This window comes from Diabrotica virgifera, chromosome 2 (assembly GCF_917563875.1).
Source record: "Diabrotica virgifera virgifera chromosome 2, PGI_DIABVI_V3a".
Classification (NCBI taxonomy): Eukaryota; Metazoa; Arthropoda; class Insecta; order Coleoptera; family Chrysomelidae; genus Diabrotica; species Diabrotica virgifera.
In genome coordinates this window covers 160,441,631-160,469,047 of record NC_065444.1, presented here as the reverse complement: position 1 = coordinate 160,469,047, position 27,417 = coordinate 160,441,631, and the positions used below count along the sequence as shown (strand labels likewise).

General features: G+C 32.8%; 1 protein-coding gene across 2 annotated transcripts in view; it reads left to right on the top strand.

The window, feature by feature from the left end:
- The window catches only part of LOC114327758 (PDF receptor-like), a 1,644,969-nt gene that overhangs the window by 1,432,905 nt on the left and 184,647 nt on the right, over positions 1-27,417 (top strand). For both annotated transcript variants that reach the window (XM_050642878.1, XM_050642879.1), the window contains exon 12: positions 23,099-23,276. In XM_050642878.1, the coding sequence (XP_050498835.1) occupies positions 23,099-23,276 (178 nt within the window). The remainder of the gene's footprint in view (positions 1-23,098; positions 23,277-27,417) is intronic.

The following is a 27,417-nucleotide window of genomic DNA, read 5'->3' as shown; positions in this document are numbered from 1 at the left end:
CTAACATTTGCAATTCACGACCCCGTCTATTCAGCTGGTAAATTCCAACGGAAAATGGACCTATGTTACGCAAAGGAGTAATACTAATATAAAATAAACCAGCACTCTAAATCGATTATTTTAAACTCTAATTGGAGTCATCATCAGAGAGGCGTAGATTTGCTGATCTCTGCCCCAAGTGACGTAATAGTCAAAATTTTCAACCTAATAAAAATATTCAAAATATTTAAACATATCCAAAATATTTCTAAAAGATATTTAATAGAAAACGTATCGGACCATTTTCCAGGTAACAGCTCCATGGCTTCTAAAAATTTGCAATTTACGACCCCGTCTATTCAGCTGGTAAAGTCCAAAATGGACCTGTGTTACTCAAATGAGTAATACTAATATAAAATAAAAATGTATACCATTTGTATTTAGTTGCAGTGCGAAGGCAAAAGTGTCGTATTTTTCACTTAGTACAGAGAGCGCAAGCCAGCACTCCAAATCGACGATTTTCGACTCTAATTGGAGTCATCATCAGAGAGGTGTAGGTTTGCTGCTCTCTGCCCCAAGTGACGAAACTCCGAGAGTTTATTTTTTAGAAGCAATTAGAGGTTACAGGAATTTTTAGAGGCCATAGAGGTGTTATTAGGAAAATGGTCCAATAAGTTTTCAATTAAATATATTTTAGAAATATTTTGGATATTTTTAAATATTTGAAAACTTTGACTCTCATTTTTAGCAGATGTCGATAGGATCTTAAGGACCTACTCTTCGAAACCCAATAGGTGCCCATAACGCTCGAGTGACTGCACATTTAGCATACTTTGCTCCCCTACCATTGTTTTTTAGTTGTTAGTGCAGCCCAATGACCCGTCCTATCATATGCTCTTCATTAACAATTAAAAAAACAATCAAAGTAGAATGAAGTAAACACTTCTGTTGTATGTAGGTAGGTATATTAATTTATTAAAATTCTTAAAATTTATCCACAAGGGAGTGGAAGTACAAAACGTTTTCGGTCAAACTGACCATCATCAGTGTAAACGTCCAGTGTACAAGTAATTGAAACTAGCCACTTCGAAAGGTGTAAAAACCTCTAAATAACATTATTGCTACATTAAAAGCTGTATAATAATCGACATTAAGTCGATGTCTTAAGATTATATAAATATCACATGTGGATGTATGTCATCTATGCTCGGAAATTGCACAAGGTTGTTGTGATCAGGTGAGAGGTTAACAACCAACTACATACAACAGAATAATAAATTAATAAATAAATAAATAAAGATTATATATATCCTCTTATATATTTCTATATATTATATATTTCTAGGAAATTTCTATAGAAATTATATATTTCTCTTCCAAAATAACATACTTTTCATTGTTCGAGTCCCATCTTCGATATGGTCTGCCTTTTTGGGGTTTTGGTACAGCTGCCCAATCCGATGTTATTTTTAAATTGCAAAAAAGAGCAATCAGATATCTGTTTGGCCTCAGAAGAACAACACATTGCAGAAGCTACTTTAAAGATCACAGAATTCTAACATTATCTTCTTTATATATTTTAGAAACTGTTTGCTTAATTCGTAAACATCTACATGTCTTTCCAGAAAGACCTAGACATGACTATTCCACCAGAAATTCTACTTTTGACATCTATTTACCGATCCCGTCCAGTGAGTTAGTAAATAAATCTATATTATATTCTGCAAAAAAACTATACAACCATCTCCCTCTACAACTTAAATCTGCAACATCTTTCCCCAAGTTCCGTAAAATGACAAAAGCCTATTTATCTGAAAGACCATATTATTCAATAGCAGAGTTTCTTAACCAATAACTAAGAAATTGCAGTATTCTTATGTATAAGTAGAATCTTAATCTATATTTGAGTGTCATATGCAGCAGCATAACTTATTAAATCACTTATTAAATTTCTTAAGGTAGATTACGCAATTTGCAATTTTTTTAAATTTTGCAATAGATTGTTACTGATTTTTATTTGACTTTATTATGTTTTATTTATATTGACGATTTGTATAATTTTAGTAAATTGTATTTGTTATTGTTTTTATTTATGATTCTTGTAAGCTTTGTCTATAAAATTGTTAAATTTTTCATGACAATAAAGCATATTTCTATTCTATTCTATTCTATATATATATATATATATATATATATATATATATATATATATATATATATATATATATATATATATATATATATATATATAAATTAATATACCTACATACACCAGAAGTGTTTACTTCATTCTACGTTGTTTTAACGAAGGTATACAGCCAACTACAGGGTTTACCCTTTTAAAGTTTTAAAAAAACAATGTTTTAGAACAAAACGTGCGAAAAATTGTTATAAGGAGCTGATAAAAGGTTTGAACTTGAATTTAGTTACTTCGTTATTTAAAAAATGATTTCTTTTACTTGTGTTTTGAACCTTAAAAATCGTCAATTTTCGATTTTTTTTCAGTTTTAAATTTTTTATAACTCGGAAACGATTAACTTTGGAGGAAAATGACAAAAGACCTTTTTTCCCAATAATACAGAGAACCTAAAATGATGTCTACCCGGGCCGAAAAAAATTATTTCTTTAAATTGTTTAAAAAAATTTTTTAATACATGTCCGAAAAACCTCCGAAATTGTAGCATTTCGGTATAGGGATATGACATAATAATATTAGATATGCAGATGACACCATAGGTTTTGCCGATAATCTGAATGATTTACAGATAATAACAAATCGGATAACAGAAGTCAGCAACAGATACGGACTAGCTCTTAACATAAAGAAGACCAAATTTTTGATAATTATATTATTAAAAAACCAATACTAAACGCTCAACTTACAATCAACCAACAAAATATCGAAAGAGTTGAGCAATACATACATATCTGGGCACGAATTTAAATAGCCGATGGGACCACTCAACAGAAATTAAACAGCGAATAATAAAAGCGAAAGCAGCATACGTTAGAATGAGACCTATTTTCAACAGTCGGAACATATCATTAAAAACAAAATACCGTCTGTTGAAATGGAACAATGTGAAAACAAAATATTCACAGTTCTGCTCTATGGAATGGAAGCGTGGATACTAACTGCTGCATCTATAAATCGGCTCGAAGCTTTCGAAATGTGGTGTTACAGGCGCATCTTACGTATATCCTGGGTTGACCGAATTACTAATGTGGAAGCCTTGCGTAGAATGGGAAAAGAGTGTGAAATTTTCATAACCATCAAAACAAAAGAATTTGAATATCTAGGACATGTAATGAGAAATCAAGAACGTTACGGCCTTCTCCAACTGATTCTCCAAGTGAAGGTAAATGGTAAAAGAGGACCGAGAAGAAGACGCATTTCCTGGCTTCAAATTTACGAAAGTGGTATAACACGACTACCACTGAACTGTTCCGCTCTGGTAAACAAAGTCAAGATAGTTATGATGATCGCCAACATCCGGAACGGATAGGCACTTTAAGAAGAAGAAGAGGTAGGTATAGGGAATATAACATGAAAAATAATTAATATTTCTTATTGACTTCAAAACATAAAAAATATATAGGGTGTTCCATTAAACTAAGAAAGTTCATTAGATTTCCACAAAAACAGAAGACTTAAGAACAATGTAATTACCACTTTAATATCGGCCGCATTAGAAGACCCTTACCCACCAAAATCTATAAAAATCATTCTAGCGGTTTCTTTGAAATTACCGTGTTGCCATACTTTCTCGCTACCCTGTATATATCACAATATACCGGGTGTCCACTTATATTTTCCCCCATTTTAACTGCCTATAACTTCTAAACGGCTCAAGATAGGAATATGCGGTTTTCTCTTAAATGTTTTATTTTAGCAAAAGTTTTGTCTGAATGGATTAAATTTTTTATATCGCTTTCAAATACGAAAAAAAAAATGGCGGATTTTTGAAAAAAACGTGGTTGCCTTTTTTTTAATGGAACACCCAGTATATTTTTTTGTAAATTGAAAGAAAGGTCATTCGCCAATCCAGTGATATAAAGTTTTTCCAAATCGGTTGTCAAATCACTGAGTAATTAATTTTTAAAATGAGAGGTGCAACGTGGATGTCACATACCTAAATAACATGACTAAACAATAGTATATTGTGCAACAAGTGCAGAAAGGTACTAATTTCTCACGAGTTTGAAAAGTTGCGGTACGAGCGCAAGCGTGTGCCGCAATTCAAACGAGTGAGAAATTACCTTTCTGCACGTGTTTCACACTATACTTTTTCTACAAGCACCGTTTTTCCTAAAAATAAAAATCACAATTTCCAAAAGACGATTAATTATAATAGGTACCTATGTGATAAATTTTAAACTGTATTTAATTAATACCTACTAATCAATTTAAATTCCTTATACCTAAATAAATTGCACAGAAATCAGTTAAAAAATTAATGCACTGCCTTAATTTGTTTAAATTTAAACAATTATTACACATTATTGACATTATATTTATGCAGTCACGGATTTACACAAAACCTACTTCATTCGACGTCTCTTGCACAGGTTGCTAAATCCTTATTGGCTATTTGATAATTATAAAACGTTTAATAAGAATAAAATTGTAAAATAAAACAGTTGTAACACCCATAATTTAGTTTCTATGCTATAGTTAAATATAATAATTGTCTTATAGGTTATATATTTGTCTAAATTTTAACCACGGATGTAAACAGAATATAACGTTACTCAGAATGCGGTAGTCCACGGATGTAAACAGAATATAACGTTACTCAGAATGAGGTAGTCAACTGTGCAGAAAAGAACTTTGCGGCACAGAAACGTCACTTTGCGGCACAGAAACGTCACTTTTCTGCACACTAATGTCAAATATCTTATACTGTGAGAAAATATCAAGTTTGCTAACATAAAACCGTGCAGAAAAGTGCACTTTGAGTAGTGGTTGTAGAAAAATTGATATTATGTTATGTGATTTCCACATTGCATCTCTCATTTTAAAAATTAATTGCTCAGTCATTTGACAACCGATTTTAAAATTTTTTATATGGCTGGATAGGTAAATGACCATTTTTTCAAGTTGCAAACAAGTATACTGGGTGTTTTAATAAAAAAAGTCAACAACGTTTTGTTTTAAAAATCCGCCAATTTTTATTTAAAAGCGTTATAAAAATGGTCATTTACCTAAAAACTTGAAAAAACGTTCATTTACCTATCCAGCGATATAAAAATTTTTAAAATCCGTTGTCAAATGACTGAGCAAATAATTTTTAAAATGAGAGATGCAATGTGGAAATCACATAAATTGATATTATGTTATGTGATATCCATGCTGCACCTCTCATTTTAAAAATTAATTACTCAATGATTTGACAACCGATTTTGAAAACTTTATATCGCTGGATAGGTGAAGGACCTTTCTTTCAATTTACAAAAAAATATACTGGGTGTTCCATTAAAAAAAATCAACAGTTTTTTTCAAAAATCCGCCATTTTTGTCTTCGTATTTGAAAACTATATAAAAAGTTCAATCCATTCAGACAAAACTTTTACTAAAATAAAACATTTCAGCGAAAACCGCATATTTCTATCTTGAGCCGTTTAGAAGTTATAGGCAGTTAAAATGGGGGAAAATATAAGTGGACACCCGGTATAACATATGTTATGTAGAGCTAATAATCTATGATTGATACGACATTCTTCACTAAAAAATACATATTAATTGAACATTCGCATAGACTATGTGACGATAATATTATTCTCGTCTAGAGTACGCCAATGTATTCAACAAAACATGTTCTTATACTCTTTGTGACAGTATAAAAGACCGAGCAGAAATCCATTATTTCATTCTCTGTGTGCTAAACGGAGGATAACTAACCATCGAAATAGGTGTGCTGAGCGTATTCTGAAGCCTTCCGAACCCCGTCGATTCGGCGAGTTAAACAAAATCCACGAATCCTTATCCTGGCCAAAACTACAGGGTGTAACGAAAATACAGGTCATAAACTTAACCACATATTCTGGGACCAAAAATAGTTTTATTGAACCTAACTTACCTTAGTACAAATGTGCATATAAAAAAAGTTACAACCCCTTGAAGTTACAAAATGAAAATCGATTTTTTTCAATATATCAAAAACTATTAAAGATTTTTTATTGAAAATGTACGCGTGGTATTCTTATGGCAGTAGCATCTTAAGAAAAAATTATAGTGAAATTTAGACACCCCATAAAAATTTTATGGGGGTTTAGTTCCTTTAAACCCCCCCAAACTTTTGTGTACGTTCCAATTAAATTATTATTGTAGTACCATTACTTAAACACAATATTTCTAAAACTTTTTTGGCTCTTAGTACTTTTTCGAAAAGTCAGTTTTTATCGAGATATTTTGAATATTTGTCAAATCCACCACATATTTGTATATGGTTAAGTACGATTATGGAGACTTGGTAATAATATGAAAATTTATGTACGATTTACATTTTTAGGTATATTTTGACCCGTATTAAAAAAGAAGCAATATCTCGATAAAAGGTGCCTTCTCGAAAAAATACAAAGAGGCAAAAAAGTTTTAAAAACATTTTGTTTAACTAATGGTATCGCAGTAATAGTTTAATTGGAGCGTACACAAACATTTGGGGGGTTTAAAGGAACAAAACCCCCATAACATTTTTATGTAAACATATTAAAAAAGAAGCTGCAACTCGAAAAAAACTGCCTTATCGAAAAAATACTGAGAGCCAAAAAAGTTTTAAAAATATTGAGTTTAACAAATGGTATCACAATAATAATTTAATTGGAACGTACAGAAAAGTTTGGGGGGGTTTAAGGGAACAAAACCCCCATAAACATTTTATGGGGAGCACAAACTGCACTATAATTTTTCTTTAAGATGCTCCTGTCATAAGAATACCACATATCCAATTTCGATAAAAAATATCTAACTGTGCATATTAGTACTAAGGTAAGTTAGGTTCATTCGAACTATTTTTGGTCCCAGAATATGTGATTTAATTTATGACCTGTATTTTTGTTACACCCTGTATATGTGCTAAACGTAGTTTTCATTAACCCGCCTTATACATTTATTTGGCGTTGACAAATAAATGCTTTAAAAAAAGGTGTAGCAAGTTGAAATACTACATTTAAGTTATGCGATGTAAAAGTGATGTTCTACGCAGCCATAAATAACGTTACCTCAGAGAACTGACAAAAGTGGATCATTTACACCCAAAAACAAAAAGAACATATTTTAATATAGGTATATATAGTGAGGGGAAAAATTATGGAATAAAGTCATTTTCTCTAGAAAGAGCGACTTTGCAGAAAAATACCGAAAGAGGTCGATTTTTGTTTTTAAAATTATAATGTTTTGACATGAATGTTTATATTACTGAATAGAGAGTCGAACAACATTACAAATGAGCTACAACACGACCTCTACTCCCAGTTAAAAAATGATTACGTCATCACTCCCAGATGAATGACGTCACTAGTACGATATGCCAGAAAATTATCATTTAAGAATAAAAATCGACCTGTTTCGGGATTTATCTTCAAAATCGTCCATTTTAAAGACAATACATTTATTCCCTAATTTTGCCCCTCTCTGTATGAAGGCAGATATCATTATGGAAATGATTGACGTTCACCTTGATGCAGAGAGCGATAACTCAGACATTTCTGACGTTGAGTAAAAGTAAGTTATGTAGAATTGATTCGTTATTCAGTTTGATAAGTATTTTCGTGAGTTTGCACCAAGAACTTAAGACGAAATTTTATGGTGTTTTAATATTTTTTGGAACAAACTTATTACATTTTATGTATTATTAATGGATGGTCGGAAGAAATATTTAGCTTACTTATTGACTTTCTCACAAATTGTAAAATTGTGCTATGATAGTAGCTTAAGGTTTAGTTAGTTTTTGACACCTATATCTAACCTTCTGCAAATTTACCTTACTTATCCATGGCCTAGTCTTGTGTTGTTTTACGAAAATATCCTGATGGGTCCCTGGACGAGAAGTGTGTGTTCCAGAATGTCCCTTTTATTATAATTATTGATTTTTCTTTTGGATATTCGCTTAGGTTAGGTGGGATGATTTAGGTTAGTTAGGACTAAAACATTAACTTGTAACTGGCTGAATCACTAACGTGTGTGCCAATAAGAAAAAAATAATTGATGATGTCGTTTAATTTTATAGTGAATTTTATTTCGATTCTGGAGAATGCGAAACAGATAATTTAGTAGGTAATTTGTTTACTTGTAATAGAATTCCAAGTTTAAATTTTTGTAATTATTTTACAACTATTTTTGAACTAGTTACAAAATTAAATTACCAGAGAACGGCAGTTCTCGCCAGTGGCGCACATCCCCTACAACTCCCCTACAACCGACGCTATACAGGGTGTCCCGGAAAATAGTGCGTTCCTTAAAGGTATATGTAGAAGGCACCATGTAGAACAAAAAACTCTTATAACATTTTTTTCTAAATTCAACCGTTTGACCAAAAATTTAAAATGTATTTCGGTAGGCAAATTTAAATCTGACAACTATGTGCGGTACGCAAATTTAAGCATAGACAGTCCCATGTAAATAAATAGATAGAAGATGGATAGTAAACAGATAGTTTTAAAGAATCCTGTTTAGTGTCAATGCCGAAAATGTTTTCGAATAGTGAGTGTATTACCTATTATGTTATTACCTATGAATGGTGTTTGTGAAAGGTTACTTGAAACATCTATTCGGTATAATAATTATTTTCAAGTAAGTACAACTTAGTTATTTCAGTTCACAAGTAAACAAATTACTGAGACATTATCTGGTGTATTTAAGTTCCACTGTAAACTATTGAAACTATGTAATTCAGTTAAAGCCCTCAGCAATACTCAGCATTCAACCCAATTAAACCTTACTAAATACATAATACTAGTTCAGTTAAAAGATGTGTAATTCGTTTAAAATTATGCAATAGGTATTTCAATACATTTCAAAAGAAAATAATTTTAGTAAACAAATAGTAAATACATAAGTATTACCTACTAGATATTAGGTTGGATTATTTTAAATACTGTTAATCACAATCACAAACGAGTTCTTATTATGTTATTATTCCGTAGTGCGTACGATGTTGCCAGTTTATTAAAATTTCCAAACATTAAAATACAGGTATATGGAAAACAATGTTAACTTTTTCTTGGAAATGGTTAACTTTAGAAAAAAATGGTATAGGACTTTCTTGTTCCAAATTGTGTATCCTCTCCATACCTTAAAGGAACGCACTATTTTCCGGGACACCCTGTATACACAAAATTTTCGATTTTCTAAATCTGACTGAATTGAAAATTAAGACAACTTCCATATTAAAGTTCAGGAAAAGACTCACCCATTCATATGTCATCCATCCATTTGGTCCACGGGTGTGGATTTTACGGCCCTTCATATTTAGGGTCTGTGTTTCGTTCTTGTCCCCAAAACTCCCAAAAACTTCAAAAATTTAAGTACGACCTTTATGGCTGCTGATATTACTAATCATTACCTTTCTAACGCATGTCTAATTTTGAAAATCGGTTATTCCATTCAAAAGTTACCGAGCTCAGAAATATGACTCAATTTTTATTTAAAAAAGGTAAAATGTTTGTGGATATGTATAATGTATGTATGTATGTATGTGGAAAAGTTAAACCGATCTGAATTTTTTTTCTGTGTTTGAAGAGGGGTTTAGGGCCGTTTCAGAACCGGTGTAGTTTGTGACTTTTGACAACCCATAAGGCAGCTATAGGACTTGGTATGTACAAAACGGCTTATTTTTTGGGGGTATATAATATCTTCGGTTCAAGAAGAGACAGGAAAATCGTTAATACACTATGTCAATAGTGTTAAGTTAAGCTATCAAACGGTGTCTAAGTCGTCAGGATCAGACATACAGCCAGCTGAATAAATCGCCCAAAAACTGAAAAAATAAACTTTCAAAATTTTGGTTTTTTGACAATTACTCAAAATTTCAACCAACGAATTGCGCCAGTAACTAAGCGTTTGTAGAAGGACTCTAGACGAATTTGACGGTGTATACCTCATATCCGGGAAAATTAAAATTTTTAAGGTATAGGCTTCAAAAATAGGATCAAATATATTTCATATGGGAAAAACGGTTTTTCAAGCTCAATAATTCCTGTAATGGCTTCAGTTGTCATAATTGACCTTAGATGCATCAGATACTACTTGTCAATACGTTTCAAACTCATGTTTAGTGATCAAAATCGGTTAAGCCGTTTAAAAGTTATTAAGCAAGAAAAGTATAATAAAATTAACGATTATACCCGAAATAGTTTATGTAGTTGTAGTGGTTACGGCGCTAAATTTTATCTGGCAACGGGCAATCCGAGTTTATTAACCGACCAGCCCAATAATGTTTTTCAATATATTTCGAATATAAAAAAATCTAGTGTGCATTCGATGGACACTAGGTCATTTGGGAGATAATGCGACAAAAGCGGCCATTTATAAAGCTTAAATGGAATCGAGAAAAATTGCATTCAACGTCATACATTTAATTTATAAATAACTTTGAAAAACTCCTGATACAAGAATAAAAAACCACTTTAAGCCGTAAAAATGAGTGGCGCATACAATATTCCAGCTACAAAAGATCTGATATGAATATTACGTGGCGCGAAAATGTATTTTCATTTTGATGCAAAATAAAATTTTAGTTTTATTTTATAAGATTTTTCCATAATATTTGCTAAATTTGAAGTAAGCACGCCACAAAAGGGTTTCAAAATTCAAACTGTATCAAAGTTACTCTTTTGTGGCGCGTTTTACTTCAAATGTAGCAAACATTATGGAAAAATCATTCAAAATAAAACTAAAAGTTTATTTTGCATCAAAATAAAAATACATATTCGCGCCACGTAATATTCATATCAGGAGTTCGGTCCTGGCAGGTATACTAGTTGGTGCGTATTTGTCAGCTCCAAACAAAATAGTTATTTTAGATAGTAGCTAATGAGTAAAAAATTTTTATTTTCGCATATATAAGTGTATTATAGTGCGTTCAATTATTGTACGTAAGTACTCTTTAAAATTATATAAAGCCAAGTTATTTCACTGGAATTTATTATTTATCAGAAGTCGGTTTGATACAAAAAACCCTAAACACGTTTATTCGTTATCTATAACGACATGATAAAATCACCTGTTGTAAGACAGGTCCGTATTTCAGGATTTACTTAGTTTTGAATAATAAATAAAATATGTCAAATCCGACTGCCGGGACTTCTGACTACAGGAGCGCCCAAATGGAAAACACTACTAAAACTTATTCTACTGCTTTGATTGAACAACAATTTCCAACAAAAGAACAAGCCATTGTATTCCCATCCATTGAAAACCTTAAACTTCAAGATTATCTGATTTCACTAGGAAAGTTGATCGAGCCCAAAAATATCCTATTTTCCTCAAGGCTTTCTAACAACAGAGTGTGTATGTACCTTGCAAACAAAAATGTTGTTGAAAATTTCATGAATAATTATGGAGGATCCATAGAAATTAATAACCAAAAAGTCCAAGCACGCAAACTAATCACTCCATCACAAAGGCTAATTCTGTCAAACGCTTGTCCCTCCATACCGCATGCTGTATTAATTCAAGAAATTGAAAAATTGGGCCTTCAACCCATGTCTCCCATGTCATTTCTCAAGATAAGCGCCGGTTTGCCGGAATTCAACCACATTTATAGTTTTAGACGACAAATCTTTATCACACCACCGCTTGCCCCAATACCTGAATCCATATTAATGAATTATGATAACACCAACTATAGAATTTATTTTGCACAAGATTCCTTGATCTGTTTTTCATGTAAAAGGCCAGGCCACACTGCAGCAAATTGCAAAACAATCCAAGAATCAGTTTCTGAAAATTATAACCAAAACCCCCACTCCCAATCATCTTCGCAACCCATACCTTCCGAAATACTTTCAACCAACCCCTCAAAAACTCCAACCTCACAACCAATTATCAATATAGATACAACCCAGTCCACACAAAATAGCTCAAAACGCAGTTTGGATGACATTGTTACACCTCCTCTAGCGCAAGATGATAATTCAGAAAACCAAAGTCTTGAACCATTTGTTAAACCTAATGTTGCTCCAGCTAAAAAACCAAAGAAAAGTAAGGGAAAGACTCCAACTCACGTACTCATGGAACCGACCAAGGCATTCATCTCAGAGCAAAACCCTTCATTTGTTCTTGATTTTGATCAAATATCCGATCTATTTGAAAATGTTTATGGTGCACAGGACCCAGTCAGCATCATAAAAAACTACACTAGCGAATTTGAAGCTTTAGTGAAAATGCTAACAGCAATATACCCGTATTTCAAACAAAGATCGATTAAAGCTAGATGTACAAAAATTAGAAAGAAACTATTGAAGCATTTACAGATGGCTTACTCGGATACTGAGGCATCAGAGACTGAAAGTGAGTTTTCTCAAGAATAGAGTCATGAACTTCTGTGACAATCCCAAATTTCAGTTTTATTTATTATAAATGGGCTTCTCATCAATTTTGCAGTGGAACATTAACGGTTTCTATAATAACCTTCCAATGCTCCAAATAATTCTATCCAGACACAATCCAGATATAATTTGTCTTCAGGAGACTAATTTCAAAAATGAAAACATACAAGCTTTAAAAAAATTTAAAAATTACTGCAAAAACAGAACTAACCAAGATAAAGCCAGTGGTGGAGTAGCTATCTTTGTAAAAAAGTCAATTGAAACTACAGTAGTTCCTCTCCAAACTAATCTAGAAGCAATTTGCATTAAAGTTAACTCGAGTCCAAATATCTACGTTTGTAACTTATACTTACCTTCATCAACGCAAGTAGACTCAGAAGCATTAACTGAACTCTTACAACAAATTCCCCAACCCAGGCTTATTTTGGGCGATTTTAATGCTCACAACTTTTCATGGGGCTCTTCTACTATAAATACCAGAGGAAGATTGCTGGAAGAGATATTTGAACAGTCCAACCTTTCAGTCTTAAACGACGGCAGACCCACTAGATTTAATATACAGAACGGTGAATCTTCATGTATAGACCTTACGATATGCGAACCAGGTCTGACCCCACAGCTCACCTGGGATAGGCTGGATTTCTTGTATAACAGTGATCACTACCCAATTTTTATTCATAACAACAAAAACCAACGTGGACGGACATTTACCCCAAAATGGAATTTAAAAAAACCTAACTGGAATCTTTTTTCAAATTTAGTCGAAAGCAGTATGACCACATTTAAAAGCACCTCAAATATAGACGAGACCCTTAAGAACATTGTTACCATTATCACAGAAGCAGCAGAAAGAGCAATAGGAAAAACTTCATACATAAAACAACGCAACCCCGTCCCATGGTGGAACCATGAATGCAAAACAGCAGTCGAATCTAGCAAAAGAGCTTTTAACAAATACAAGCGCTACAAGACTCTCGAGAATAAAATTGAATATACAAAACAACGTGCAATAGCCAAGAAGACAACTAGAAATGCCAAACGCCAGTCATGGACTCAATATGTATCAACGTTAAATGCAAACACTCCCATGACTTAAGTATGGAACAAAGTCAGAAGAATATCTGGATTAAACAGCAATCAGAATATCAAAAGCCTCGAGAGAAATGGAAAGGCAGTTACTAGTAATACTGAGATTGCTAAAATCCTTGCTAACACATACAAAAACCGATCCAGTAATATTAATTATAAAAAATCTTTCATTAATTACAAACAACATGAAGAAAATAAGAAAATTAGCATTACTCCTAACACAGATGAACCGTTAAATTTACCCATTTCTCAATTAGAGTATACGGAAGCATTATCAAATATTAAAGAAACTAGCGCTGGCCCGGACGATATTCCTAGTATTTTTATTAAACACCTTCCAGCGAGCGCTCACAAACAACTTCTAGATCTGTTTAACATTATTTGGCTTCAACACAAATTTCCTGAAAAATGGCATGAATCCATAGTAATACCTATACAAAAACCTAATAGTATTAAGACAAGTCCCGAGTCATACAGACCGATATCTTTAACATGCGCCATGTGTAAGTTACTAGAAAAGATTATTAACAATAGACTAAGATGGCACTTGGAGAGACAAGATTTGATTATTCCAGAACAAAGTGGTTTTAGAGACCAAAGGTCAACTATAGATAATATCATAGATTTGGAGAGTGACATTTCTGAAGCATTCGCACTAGGGGGTAAATGTCTAGCGGTTTTCTTTGACATATCAAGAGCTTTCGATACAGCCTGGCACGACTATATAATAAAAAAATTACATAGTTGGAACATTCAAGGTCACAGCCTATTCTTTATTAAAAATTTCCTTCAAAATAGAACTTTCAGAGTTAGGACAAATAACATAACATCAGATATAAGGTATCCAGAAAATGGTATCCCTCAAGGCTCGGTTATAAGTCCTACTCTCTTCATAGTGGCAATCAATGATATCCTCAAAAACCTAAAATCGCCTGTAAAGGCACGAGTCTACGCAGATGATCTTGTAGTTTTCTGCAAAGGTAAAAATATACAAAATATATTTCGTCATACACAGAACTTTATACAAGACTTAGAAATCTGGTCACAAAAAACAGGTTTCTGTTTTTCCGCTGAAAAAACTCGCTTCATTCTGTTTTCAAAGAGAAACGTCACAAATATCCCCAACCTAAGACTATGTGATGAAAACCTAAAGCGTGCAACGTCAATTAAGTTCTTGGGCATGACATTCGAAGAAACCCTAAGCTGGAAACTTCATATAACAAATCTGATGTTATCTTGTCACAAGCGACTAAATCTTCTAAAAACTCTGGCCAATAAAGAATGGGGTGCGGATCGCCAAACACTTTTAATGTTATACAGAACATTAATCAGATCAAAATTAGATTATGGGTCTACTGTGTATTCTACAGCGGCTAAGACGCTGCTGAAAAAACTTGACAGTCTTCACAATCTCGCTTTACGTATAATATCTGGAGCTTTTCGCACAACACCAATCGAAAGTCTGTATTGTGAAGTTGGAGAACCCTCCTTAGAAGACAGAAGAGTTTATTTAAGTGTAGCATACGCCGCGAAAATCAGGTGTAACTCAAAAAACCCTACTATACAAAATTGTTTTACAGAAAAGTTCCCAAATCTCTTCATAAATAAACCAAGAACGGCCAAACCCTTCTACGCAAGAATTAGAAGCTACTTAAATCAAATAAACTATGCGTTCCCAGAATGCTTTCCTTCCAAACTGTCCTCAATTCCTCCGTGGCAAATAAAGAACCCTCAGTGCCTAACACACCTCATTTCTTTCGATAAACATTCAACAAACCCACAGTTAATCAAATCCGCCTTCAATGATATACTCCGCAATTACAAGGAGTATACACAAGTATACACCGATGCATCTAAATCAAATGAAGGCACTGGTGCTGCAGTCATAACCCCAACATCAACAAATAAATACAAACTCCCTTCAGAGTACTCTATTTACTCTGCTGAATTATACGCTCTATACCAGGCCACCCTTGCTGTCAATGCGTCCAGTAATACCAAATATATCATACTCACAGACTCTCTAAGTTCGGTACAGTCAATCCAATATGTCTACCCATCTAATCCTTTGGTCATCAAAATAAAACAAGAAGTTCATACCGCTCAACTGAATGGAAAAATTATCATATTCCTCTGGATACCATCCCATATTGGAATTCAAGGAAATGAAGAGGCAGACAACGCTGCAAAAGAAGCTGCAACTAGTGATAGTGCGGAGTGTACTGAAACATTTACGAGTGCGGATGTGAAAGCGGCGGTCAAACGTAAAGTGCGGTATATGTGGGAAGAAAAGTGGAAAGTGTCATCGGCCAAGCTACGCGAAATTAAAAAATCGATAAAACCCTGGCCAACATTACCAACAAGTCGGAGAGACCAGGTAATATTAACGCGACTCCGATTGGGTCATACGCGATTAACTAATAGTCATGTGTTTTCCTACAAACAAGAACCAAGATGTGACAACTGTGAAGAAAAGTTAACAATCAAACATTTATTGGAGAATTGCGCAGCATTAACGCCAAAGCGCATATTGTACAATATACCAAACAAACTGAGTGACATTTTAGGCCTACAGTGCAATATGTCAAATTTAAAGAGGTTCCTAAGTGCAATTAACATTTTATACAATATATAAAAACACAAATGTAATAAAAATTATTGTTCACCACTATTGTTTCGCTAATAGCCAATTTGGCTGATGCGATTTTTGTTAATAAAAAAAAAAAAAAAAAAAAAAAATATTCATATCAGATCTTTTGTAACTTGAATATTGTGTACGCCACTCATTTTTACGGCATTTAGCGGTTTTTTATTCTTGTATTAATATTCTATGATATTAGATACCTACGTTCTTTCTTTCTCTTCCTCAACTGTCTATAATTAAAAAATTTGTCGCTCAGTATAATTTACAGATCTGACTATAGTGTTAGTGCATTCAAGAATTCAGTGCAATTAATTATTAATGCAAGTTTCTGTTTAATTTTCCAAAAGGCGTGTTTTTTTCTTTTTCACAGCTATAAGTTGTAAATAAAGGGCTGTAGTTAAATTGTATTACAAAATGTTTTTAGAGAGGGGTGTGAAGGTAATATACTCTTATTGTCTAGAATACGCCCATGTATTTAGCAAAACATGTTCTTAAACCGTTTCTAACCCTATAAAGGACCGAACAGAAATCCATTCGTTCATTCTCTGTGTGCTTAACGACAGGTTCTGAACCCCGCCGATGTGGCGAATTGAGCGAAATATAAAAATTCCTATCCTTCCCAACGAAGATGTGTGCAGAGCGTAATTGTCATTATCCCGTCTTATACATTTATTTTTGTTGAGAAGTAAATGTGACTCTTATATTAGTTCTCTCGATCGTTGGTTTATTATTCATATATCGAATATCGTCACACTAACACCTTCTGAGGTTTAAGAAAGCGCTATACGTAAAAATTAATTATATTTAAATAACGCAGGTAATAAGTAGGTAACGATAATTAACTTTTCTCTTATTATTTAGAAAAAAATAAATGTCTTAACAAAAAACGTATCTTGTCTCCGGCTCAATTTATTACCGAGGTTATCACAAGTAAAATTAGATGAATGACTGGTTGCACCAACAAATGTTAAGCTCCAGCTTAGCTAAGCTCAACTTACATATAGGGCTGCCTTAAATATCTATTACGTTCTACCCGAATATTCGATTCTTATCGATCCAATCCACGTGGTAATCCGTTGTAAAAAGCTAAAAATAGATCTAAAACTCAATGATGAAACGCGTATGTTTTGAAAGATGAGCTTAAGGCACGGGTTAAGCTTAAAATTTGTTAGTGCATCCAGGCATAAGTTCCATACAAATATTTAGTGCAGTCGCTGAAGGTTTTCACCACCGATTTCGTTGAGTCTCCATCTTCCATATCATTCCATTCATATCATTCCATAGTTAGAGGATACCCCAAGGAACAAAGGTGACATGATGCCAACTTGCGGTTTTACCCTGGGGGGTGGATGCCACCCCTGCTCGTGGGTGAAAATTATTTCATTAAAAAAAACACCATAAGTCGATAGAGGGACAAATTCTAGACAAAATTTGTTATATAAAGTTAATAATATAAATCAACACTTTTTGAGTTATTAAAGATCAAAGATTTTATTTTTTCGTAAAAAATACATGTTTTAAAGCTCTTATTTAGGTCAGTGGCGGCTCGTACCACTTTAAGAAGGTAGTGCCAGAACTCGGGCAGCTGCCAAAATTTTTAGTGACGGATTCACGATATTGTCAAAAAAAGGTATACTGACAATAAAAACTAAAAAAATATATCCGCGGATACTTTTATCTTATGTATCTTAAGTTTATTGTTCTGAGGTGCCAAGCAATTGTCCAACATTGATCAAAACAATTCCGTAAATTAATTAATAATAAAAACCTCTTAACCTACCACCAGCATTTACTGCTGATAGTGCTTGAAAATTGTTATTACGATTTAGTCTCTATTTACGAATTTATAAAAATAATACTGTTTCATTATTCACACACATGCACAAATTTTTGTAATGTCACTTTTAAAGTTTACGATATATAAAGCTCATTCTTTTTTTTTTGGTTGCAAAGTTTTCAATGACTTTATAATTAAAATTATCAATAAAATTTACAAAATGCTTTTCTGCAGATAGCATACCTAAAGCACTATGTTTTAACATCGAAAAACAGCGCAGCGTTCTGCTTCAGATGTTGATATAGGAATGGTAACTAATAGGTCTGGATCCCGCGTATGAGAAAAAAGTTGATTAATAGCAAGCTGAAAATTTGTTAATAAGTTAAGCGTGTCTAGTCAGATAAACTTTGATATATGGGAACACTGGAACAGGGGCAGTTTTAATTGTGGAACAGGTTAAAAAACTGGAACGGTCACACCACGAAAACGGTACATTTATTTTGTCCGACAGAACAGATTTAAACTCTCCGAACCTAGATTAAACTCTCATGCAAAAATCAGACTGGTATTTATCACCTGTCATAATTCCTGTCATTTGACATATTCTACATGTTCCACTCATTAAAACGCCCATTTGCTGATAAATAGCAGTCTGCTTTTTGCATGAGAGTTTAATCTCTGTTCGAAGAGTTTAAGTCTGTTCTGTCGGACAAAATACATGTGCCGTTTTCGTGGTCTGAACGTTACAAATGTTTAACCTGTTCCACAATTAAAACTGCCCCTGTTACAGTGTTCCCATATATCAAAGTTTATCCGACTAGACACCCTTAAGCTATTAACAAATTTTCAGCTTGCTATTAATCATCTTTTTTTCATACGCGGGATCCAGACCTATAACATACTTAAAAGTTTAATAGTTTCTTTAAATGTGCTTTTTAAACCTTCCCTCTACAATAAAACCGATAGCGAAACAGCCCCAGAGGTAGTACTTAATTCGTCTCGCTAATACAGTACCTACTTCTAATTCAGTTTTAAACCGAGTTTTGTTTAAAAATTAAAATTTTCTCCATGTTTCATTAAGAAATGATTCGGAGAACTGATGCTTATAAGCAGAAAACTTCTCCGACATAAATAAATTAGAAGCAACTAAATGTCCGGAGAAGGTAGACCTTTGAAAGATCTGGTACTTTGAATAATATGAACCTTTAAGTCGTTGTCTAATTCGGCGCTAAAATTGACCAGCTCCTTAAATATGCCTCTATTTTCTGAATTTTCTTTTTCGTCGTGACCTCTTAAAGCTAACTCGAAAGCTCCACAACACCTTATAACATTTGTAGTTTTTTTTCTAGCGAAAAACCACCAAATTTTTTTTTAAGATACTAATCTTCATTGTCAATTAATCAATTAAACTTAAGAAATAATCAAAATATTATCAAAATACCCACGATAATGATGCACTAAAAGTTTAATTATAAATACAAAAACTTTTTAACAGGAAATATACATAATAAAAGCGACAAACCAGCATGTAAAGAAATTCAAAATAAATTGACCTGGCATCATACCCTCATGCCTGAGACAGAGATTCTAATTTTAAGGTATACTAATAGTCCAATATAGCTCTTTCTCTGTCACTTACATAGAATGCTCGTAAAATCTTTCTCTCTCTAGTCGTGCCAGTACTGACTTCGGCACGAAGGAGATTCTCCTGTCGAATACTCTCCGCTGTCGGCAGGGATTGTATTACGCCCATAGTTGCCATATTTTATATAATTTATGAAGATCAAAAGAAATACACACAAAAAAATTAACAGGAATTAAAAAGTTTTGAAGATAAACAATATGTTTCTGCATAGTTAGCAAGGTAGTGCCATGGCTCTATGGCACTACCTCACGGGCCGCCACTGATTTAGGTATAACTCAAAAACTATAAGCTTTTAGAAAAAGTTATTACCAAAATTAAAGATAACAAGAAATTTAATACACTCCTCATTTAAAGAACTACACTTATGTTAATTCAAAGTGGATTATGGATAAATAAAGGAATAATTTTTTCGACGAGTACACAAGTCAAAGTATTCAAGCTTAAACAACGGAAAAAAGATGCATTTTATAAAATATCCCTGTATAAACACTTGTCAAAGTACTTCGAAATACCTATCAAACGAGTTTCAGAAGAAGATAATAGCATCAAAATTAAGCAAGTTATGATGAAACTAAGAGAACCCTTATACTAACCAAATATATCCTAAAACCTAAAAATAAAACATATGCCATTTCCACAAATATTAAAATTTATAGAAATCCTTGCAATAATTCTTTATATTAGCATAAGTAATAAGTTCAACAAATTTGAACGGTTTAGAATGCATATTTTTGAAAAAAAAATGTATAATTTAAAAAAATCAGAATTTTTCAAATTACCGTAATTTTCATTTTCTTTTAATAATAACTCCAAAAATACCCAATATAAGAAAAAAATGATACACTGTTACCAAATTTTTGTTTTTTCTGTATCAAATATTTTACCTTTTTTACTATTTCTATTGGGTACAAAATAACCGAGATAGAAACGTTTAAAGCTTAAATTTGGCTGCGAGAACCATGTAACTGGGGCCATTTAACTCTCGTAGGGCGGTGCTTAGATTGTTACGTAAACAACGGTGCGGGGTGCAATTGCACCCCATCCGTATATCTATTTTTTTATATGTGAACGTTGGGGAAATTGATTTGAAAGATAATTAGAACTTGTATTTTATACTGAATGAAATATAATTTTACAAACAAGGTAATTATTTCTTGTTTAAAAAAATTTAATTATCGTTGCAAGACAAACATGAAATTTTTCACAGAGTAAGCAACACAAAGTTTTTACACAAAATACAGTTATGCCGGGACTTACGGTTTTTCTCTGACATAAGTAACACCGATCTTGTCCCGTAGCTCTGTTAGCTCCAGGTGGAACATCAGAAACGCTCAATTCAGGATAATATGAAATTTTCACCATTTGCACTCTACACTCAGTTTTCAAAAAAAAAACGTAAACGCAGATTTTTAAATGCTGTAATAATGGGTGGAATGCGTTTAGAATTGAATTTAATGCGAATAAAAAAATGGACAAAAATCAAAAAAATTTATCACAGAAGATAGGTGAGAAAAACGAGGTCTGGGGTGTACTTGCACCCCGCACCGCCTTACGAGAGTTAACCTTTTATTTTTAAAAAAGTAAGGGGTCTAAAAGATTAAATTCAACGTTGTTTAAAATCCCTTAATTTTAGCTTTCAAATGGTTTTTAGGTGAGTCTGATATCTCAAAATTAACGGAGTTATTTAAAAAAAAAACAACATTTTTTTGAAAAATGTTTAAAAGATAAATTTTGAAAAATATTTGGAGCATAAATTTTAATGCTATCAACTTGTCCGGGGGCTCATTTGATAGATAATTTTAAATACTTTGACAAATGTTTAATAAGGTTATGTTATAAAATGCATAACTTTTCCGTTATTTAAACTTTAATACTTAAATTTGGGTAGTCGCCGAAAGAAATATACATTAAATTACCTATAACTCACTTTTAGTTAATATTAAAAGGTTTTTCTGGTAAGGAATATATTTCATTGTTTGTTTATTAGCTTCAACTTTGGTAATAATAACTTTTTGTAAAAACTTATAGTTTTTGAGTTGTTTATAAAAAATCGGTAAAAACATGCATTTTTCTGATGAAAAATTAAAATCTTCAATCTTTAATAACTCAAAAAGTTTTGATTTATTTTAATAATTTTATATAAAAAAAATTGTTTAGAGTTAGTCCTTCTATCGAAGTATGGGGTTGTTTTTAATAAAATAATTTTCACCCCCGAGAAGAGCTGGCATCCACCCCCAGGTTAAAAGCGCAAGTTGGCACCATGACACCTTTGTTCCTTGAGATATCCTCTAACCATTTACTAATTTTCATGCAAATCGATGAAGGTTCAACGAAATCGGAGGTAATAGCTCATATCCACATTCAGTGACTGCACTAATTGTAGTATTGAAATGCTACACAGTATGGTGCGAATTAAACGAATAAATTCGTTATTTCATAAACCGACGATTTTAAGGAAAAATCTGGAAACAGGCCGATTTTTATTTTTAAACTGCGTTATATTAGTATAGTATGTTATATAATATTATATAATATCATACAAGTGACGTCATCCATCTGGACGTGATGACGCAACCGATAATTTTTTTTAGGAGTCATGTACTAGCTCATTTGAAAATATATTCAATTATCTGTTCAGTAATGTACACATTTACATAATTATTTATACCAGGTGTCCAAAAATAATTTTTTAATTTAAAATATTTGACAAAAAATAAATATAGGTAATTTATTTTGTTCAAAATGTATTCTAATACTGTCAAAAATCACAAAAAAATTGTATTTCATAAATAAACATGGCTTTTCGCTTAAATTAAATGTTGAAACTTCCAAGAGTTCGCGGAAGCTGGCTTGAACATTGGACTTATGTTATCGAAAAGCAATGTTTATTTGAGAAATAAACATGTTTTTCTGTTTTCGGGCAACAGTAAATGTATTTTGAATTAAATAAATTTCATAAACTCTTCTTTTTTTGTCAAATAATTTAATTCAAAAATTTGTTTTAGACACAATATATCAACCATTATGTAAATGTTTATATTACTTAGTAGACAATTGAATATCCTTCCAAATGTGCTATCACGAGACCCCTATTCTCATTTAACAAAAATTATCAATTACGTCATCACGCCTAGATGGATGACGTCACTGATATGACAGATATGCCAAAATATCATAATTTAAAAATGAAAATCGACCTTTTTTGGGATTTTTCCTTAAAGTCGCCGGTTTGGAATAACGAATGTATTCCTTTCATTGACACATTACTGCATATTGTGTATATATGTATGTCACAAAAGCCTTCAATTTAAATTTTCAATCAAAAATGAGCGTGACTGAATATAGCATTACAATAATATTACTACCATTAAAAGCTTACCCGACTTCACATTGTTTGATTTGTTATTATTTTCAGGAAAGCCGTGAGGGCTGCGATCTTCCTGTTGCCGCTTATGGGAATATCTCACATTTTATTTTTGCAGTTCAGATTTAACGAAGCTTGGAAATTTGCCGCTTGGTCCTTTGCGTCCTATTTCTTAGCAACATTTCAAGGATTTTTCGTGGCTGTACTTTACTGCTTTCTGAACGGAGAAGTAAGTATTTTATTTTTATTGTTATTGATTTTATGGTATCTTTTGAGATTTTTAAAGTTTACGCGGTTGCGAACGATATGCTTGTATAAAGAATTTTTATTTCTCGTTGTTAATATTTAATACGCTTAATAATTGCTTTTTCCAAATAACGAAATAGAGTACAAGACCATGGGAAATTTTTACCCAGCAAGAGTCACATATAAAGGTAACAACAACTTTAAAAAATATGCTCTCACTTCTTCTCGATACTGGTGAGTACATACGTAAGGTTAACTTACCAATAAAGGGAGAGGGAGAGACTTTTGGCCAAAAATATTTGTACGGCACTTATAACTATGCACAGTAGGTAATAAAATTTAAAGACCTAGGTCCTAATGTAATACTGCCCAAAAGGGTATGGGATGAATGCGCCGGTTCTACCTGGTATAATCCGGTCTCGATAAAGGGTCCTTTAAGCTGTAGGCACGAGTGCGCCGGTGGCAGTTTTACTCCCTGGGTGTGGGACGAAATCACGGTCATTATTTACTAACTGGAATTTCTGCTCATCTAGGAAAATATGTAAATTGCGTAAAGAAGAAAGTGTGTTTATTATTATAGGTACTAAGGATAAAGTTTGGGTGAGAGGTAAGGTATTTAATAGTACCGTTGATTGAGATATTATAGGGGTCCCAATATATCAATCAACGTTAGTACCTAACACAAATTTAATTTTTCAAAACCATGCCACTTGTTTAGATTTAGTTATCTGATCTGCATTATGGAGAAAATTACAAGTCAGCGAGGCAAAACTCTTCTGCTTTATCAAAATTTTAAATTTCGAAATTTCGGGCTCATTAGTAAAAGCGGGTTGACACGATCCAAGTTGCCTCCAAGTGTGTCAACTTGGACGCTGCGCGCGCTACTTGGAAGCTACTTTGATCGTGTAAATTACTTGGACGTTAAATAAAATAACAAATAACCATTGCAAAGATGTCGAAAGTGATTATGGAGGGTATTCAAGTAGTTGCTGACTGCTGATATGTTAATACATGAGCTTGAGATCCAGAAAAAAAAAATAAAAAAGAAAAAAAAAAGGAAAATTTTGATACTTAATTGGATACGTGATACGTTTTGAGCTTCATGTAATTTACTAAGTGAAGTAGTAAAAATGATGATTAAGATACATTTAAAAACCATTTAAAAATAACTACCGAATAATTTCAATATCTATTGCAAATGGTCAATCCAAAAATTTAAAAAGTTGATACAAATATGAGAGAAAAAGAATTGTATGAACATATGCATAAATCATTAAATTATCATGTAGTGTAACTTATGTAACGTAACGTCAAGTAACGGATATTTGTACAAACATAAATACCCAAAGTATAAATAGACTATTTAGCACTAAAAACACCCGAATAAATAGATTTTTAAATACAGCACCTAGTGACTTGCAGTTTTTTGCATTATGTTCAGGATGATGTCAGAAAAAAGTCTACATGGGTGGAAATGCATAATTGCACTGTAACATGCATAAAATGCATCCAATATTGCATACATATAAGAATAAAGTCAAAATCAGTATACCAAGGAACAAAATTTATTATTTGGGAGTTTTTGGGGTCGCTGAATACGATTACGCCATCAGAATTGACCACCGGAGTACCTGGTACCCAGGGTCGCGACAAAGGCACGTTATCGTCTGGAGTTTCGATGGATTTCGTTTTTGAGGTGGTTAAACACGAATATGCCATCAGAACACACATCTGCAACACCTGGTGCCCAAGGTCACTGCAAAGGACGTCATCTTCTGGAGCTTCGAAGGCTTTGGATATCAAATTGATGCAAACGGATTACTTACGGATTTTTGAGGTCGCTAAACACAAATATGCCATCAGAATTGGCCTCAGGGTACCTGGTGCCCAGGGTCGCTACAAAAGCACGTCATCGTCTGGAGTTTCGATAGATTTCGGCACTAAATTGATGTAACTGGATTACTCGGGGTGTTTTTGAGGTGGTGTTTTTGAGGTAAACACGAAGGTGCCATCAGGACAGACCTTAGGATTACCTGGTGCCCAAGGTCACTGTAAGAGACGTCATCTTCTGGAGTTTCGAGTGCTTTCGGTATCAAATTGATGCAAACGGATTATTTACGGGTTTTTGAATTCGCTAAACATGAATATGGGTAAAATTTTACTGAAAATTTTGAATATAACGCATATTTTTATTTTTAGTTATATCGTTTTTGTTCTATGTATAAGCTTGTTATTGCATTATTATACAGTTTTTGTCTTTCGATTGGAAATCCTTTTCAAATTTCATTCTTCAAGCAGTTGTTTTCATGACTAATTATCTGAAGTTTTTAACGCTATAATTTACATGAAATCCTCATTTTTCTTTATGAAAAATAGTTATTTTGGTAAAACATAAACCAAACATAAACCAAAGTAGAAAATGAAGTTAGTAATCAAATCGAAATAACTTTTTTTACTTACTTAAATCTGTACCTTGGAAAAAGAATGGCTAAAGTCCAATTTCTTACTTTTGAATAATTCTACTTATTAGGTTTCTCGCTCTTAAAATTCGCTGTCTTCCTTAGGGTATTTTATATACAGGTTTTATTTTATTTCAGCTGTATTTGTATAAACAGGACCATAAGTGGTGCGATTTTATTTTTTTCAAAATTTAGTAGAAATGTTATTTTAGGTGGATATTGGCCTTTTTCAATTTACCGTATAATAATTTGGTTAGGACTATGGCCCTTTTATTATGCATCTGTGCCACTCGCTCTCTTGACTTTACGTGTTTAATGAAATCATAATTTCGATTATTAATAAAATTTATTCAAGAGAAAGTTTTAGGTTTACAAAGTATGGGTATTATTAATCATAATAATAATAAAAAATAATGATAAAGAACAAAACACTTATTATTATTTTTAGCCGTCAGAATAAGAAAAATCATCTTCCTCGTGTGCTGGAGAATCATCTTCAGTTTCCTTCAGAACAGCTAATTTCTTCATAAAATCGTCTATTGTATTGACTGATATAGGTCAATAGTCCCTTAAGGTTTTTGACTTTAGGTTCAGGTAATGGTAGAGGTTCGCTATTAATGGGCGCCAATGAATAATCTATTTTGTTTTCTCGTTTTCGTCGTGATCCTCTCCTAAGGTCAACTTTTTTGAATTTCGTGGCATCGAAGTCCGCACTATAGAAAAAAAAATGCCTCTTTGATGAATTTTAGCCACTTGATTTGAAACCATGGATATTACCTTACCTTCTTCGTTCTTTTGCATGTGAACAAGCTTGTTAGTCAATAGCTCGCCAAAATTTAGAAAAACAGTTTGATTCATTTCGAGAACATTTAAAGCGGGTTTTTTCTGTACAGCCTGTCTGCCTGCAGCAAGTATGCCTTGCGTTGATATCTGTGGAATAAAAGTCAAATTAAAGACCCATGGCTGTCTCTTGTAAAAACGACAGACCGTTTCTTAAATAGGGAGTGGGTAGGCACTTTTCCAAATCAAAAGAAGCTCTTGCTCCATCCCTTTTGGAACTTTCTTTATCTGTTGCTTTCATTGATTAAGCTTTTTCTGCGAGAAACAAATGGTCCCCTTTTTGTTTTTCTAGCTTTCTTTCTGTTGTTGCTCATTAACCTCCTTTAGACTAGCTAAGGATTTGAGAGCTAAGTTAATGCCGTCACACTTAGAACATGTCGCGTTAGCAGGATGATGAAAGGACAGGTTATATTATTTGTTAAATATATGTCTGTACTGGCATTCCAGTTGTGGAGCAATGCCATTCTCTCTGCAATAATCACAATAAAGTATGTGCAATAATGCTATCGAAAGATCTGGACTAAGATACTTTTTGGCAGTCCTTTCCCGTGAATAATGACTGTTATATGTCGGGATACTTTCAATGTGTTGTCGTGTCACATCTTATTTGCTTCTATCACCAATATTTGCATGAGATATTTGCTTTCCACGGCCATCAGAAGAACATATACCACCATTTCCCCTTTTTTCTCTACGATTATTCTGACTTTTTTCAAAGTTAAGTCAAATGTAGCTAAATACATTTTTTGGCATACTTCTGTTTTATTACTTTCTATTTTCAAGAAATATCTTCTAGAATATACCCGTTTCTATTTCTAAATCAAC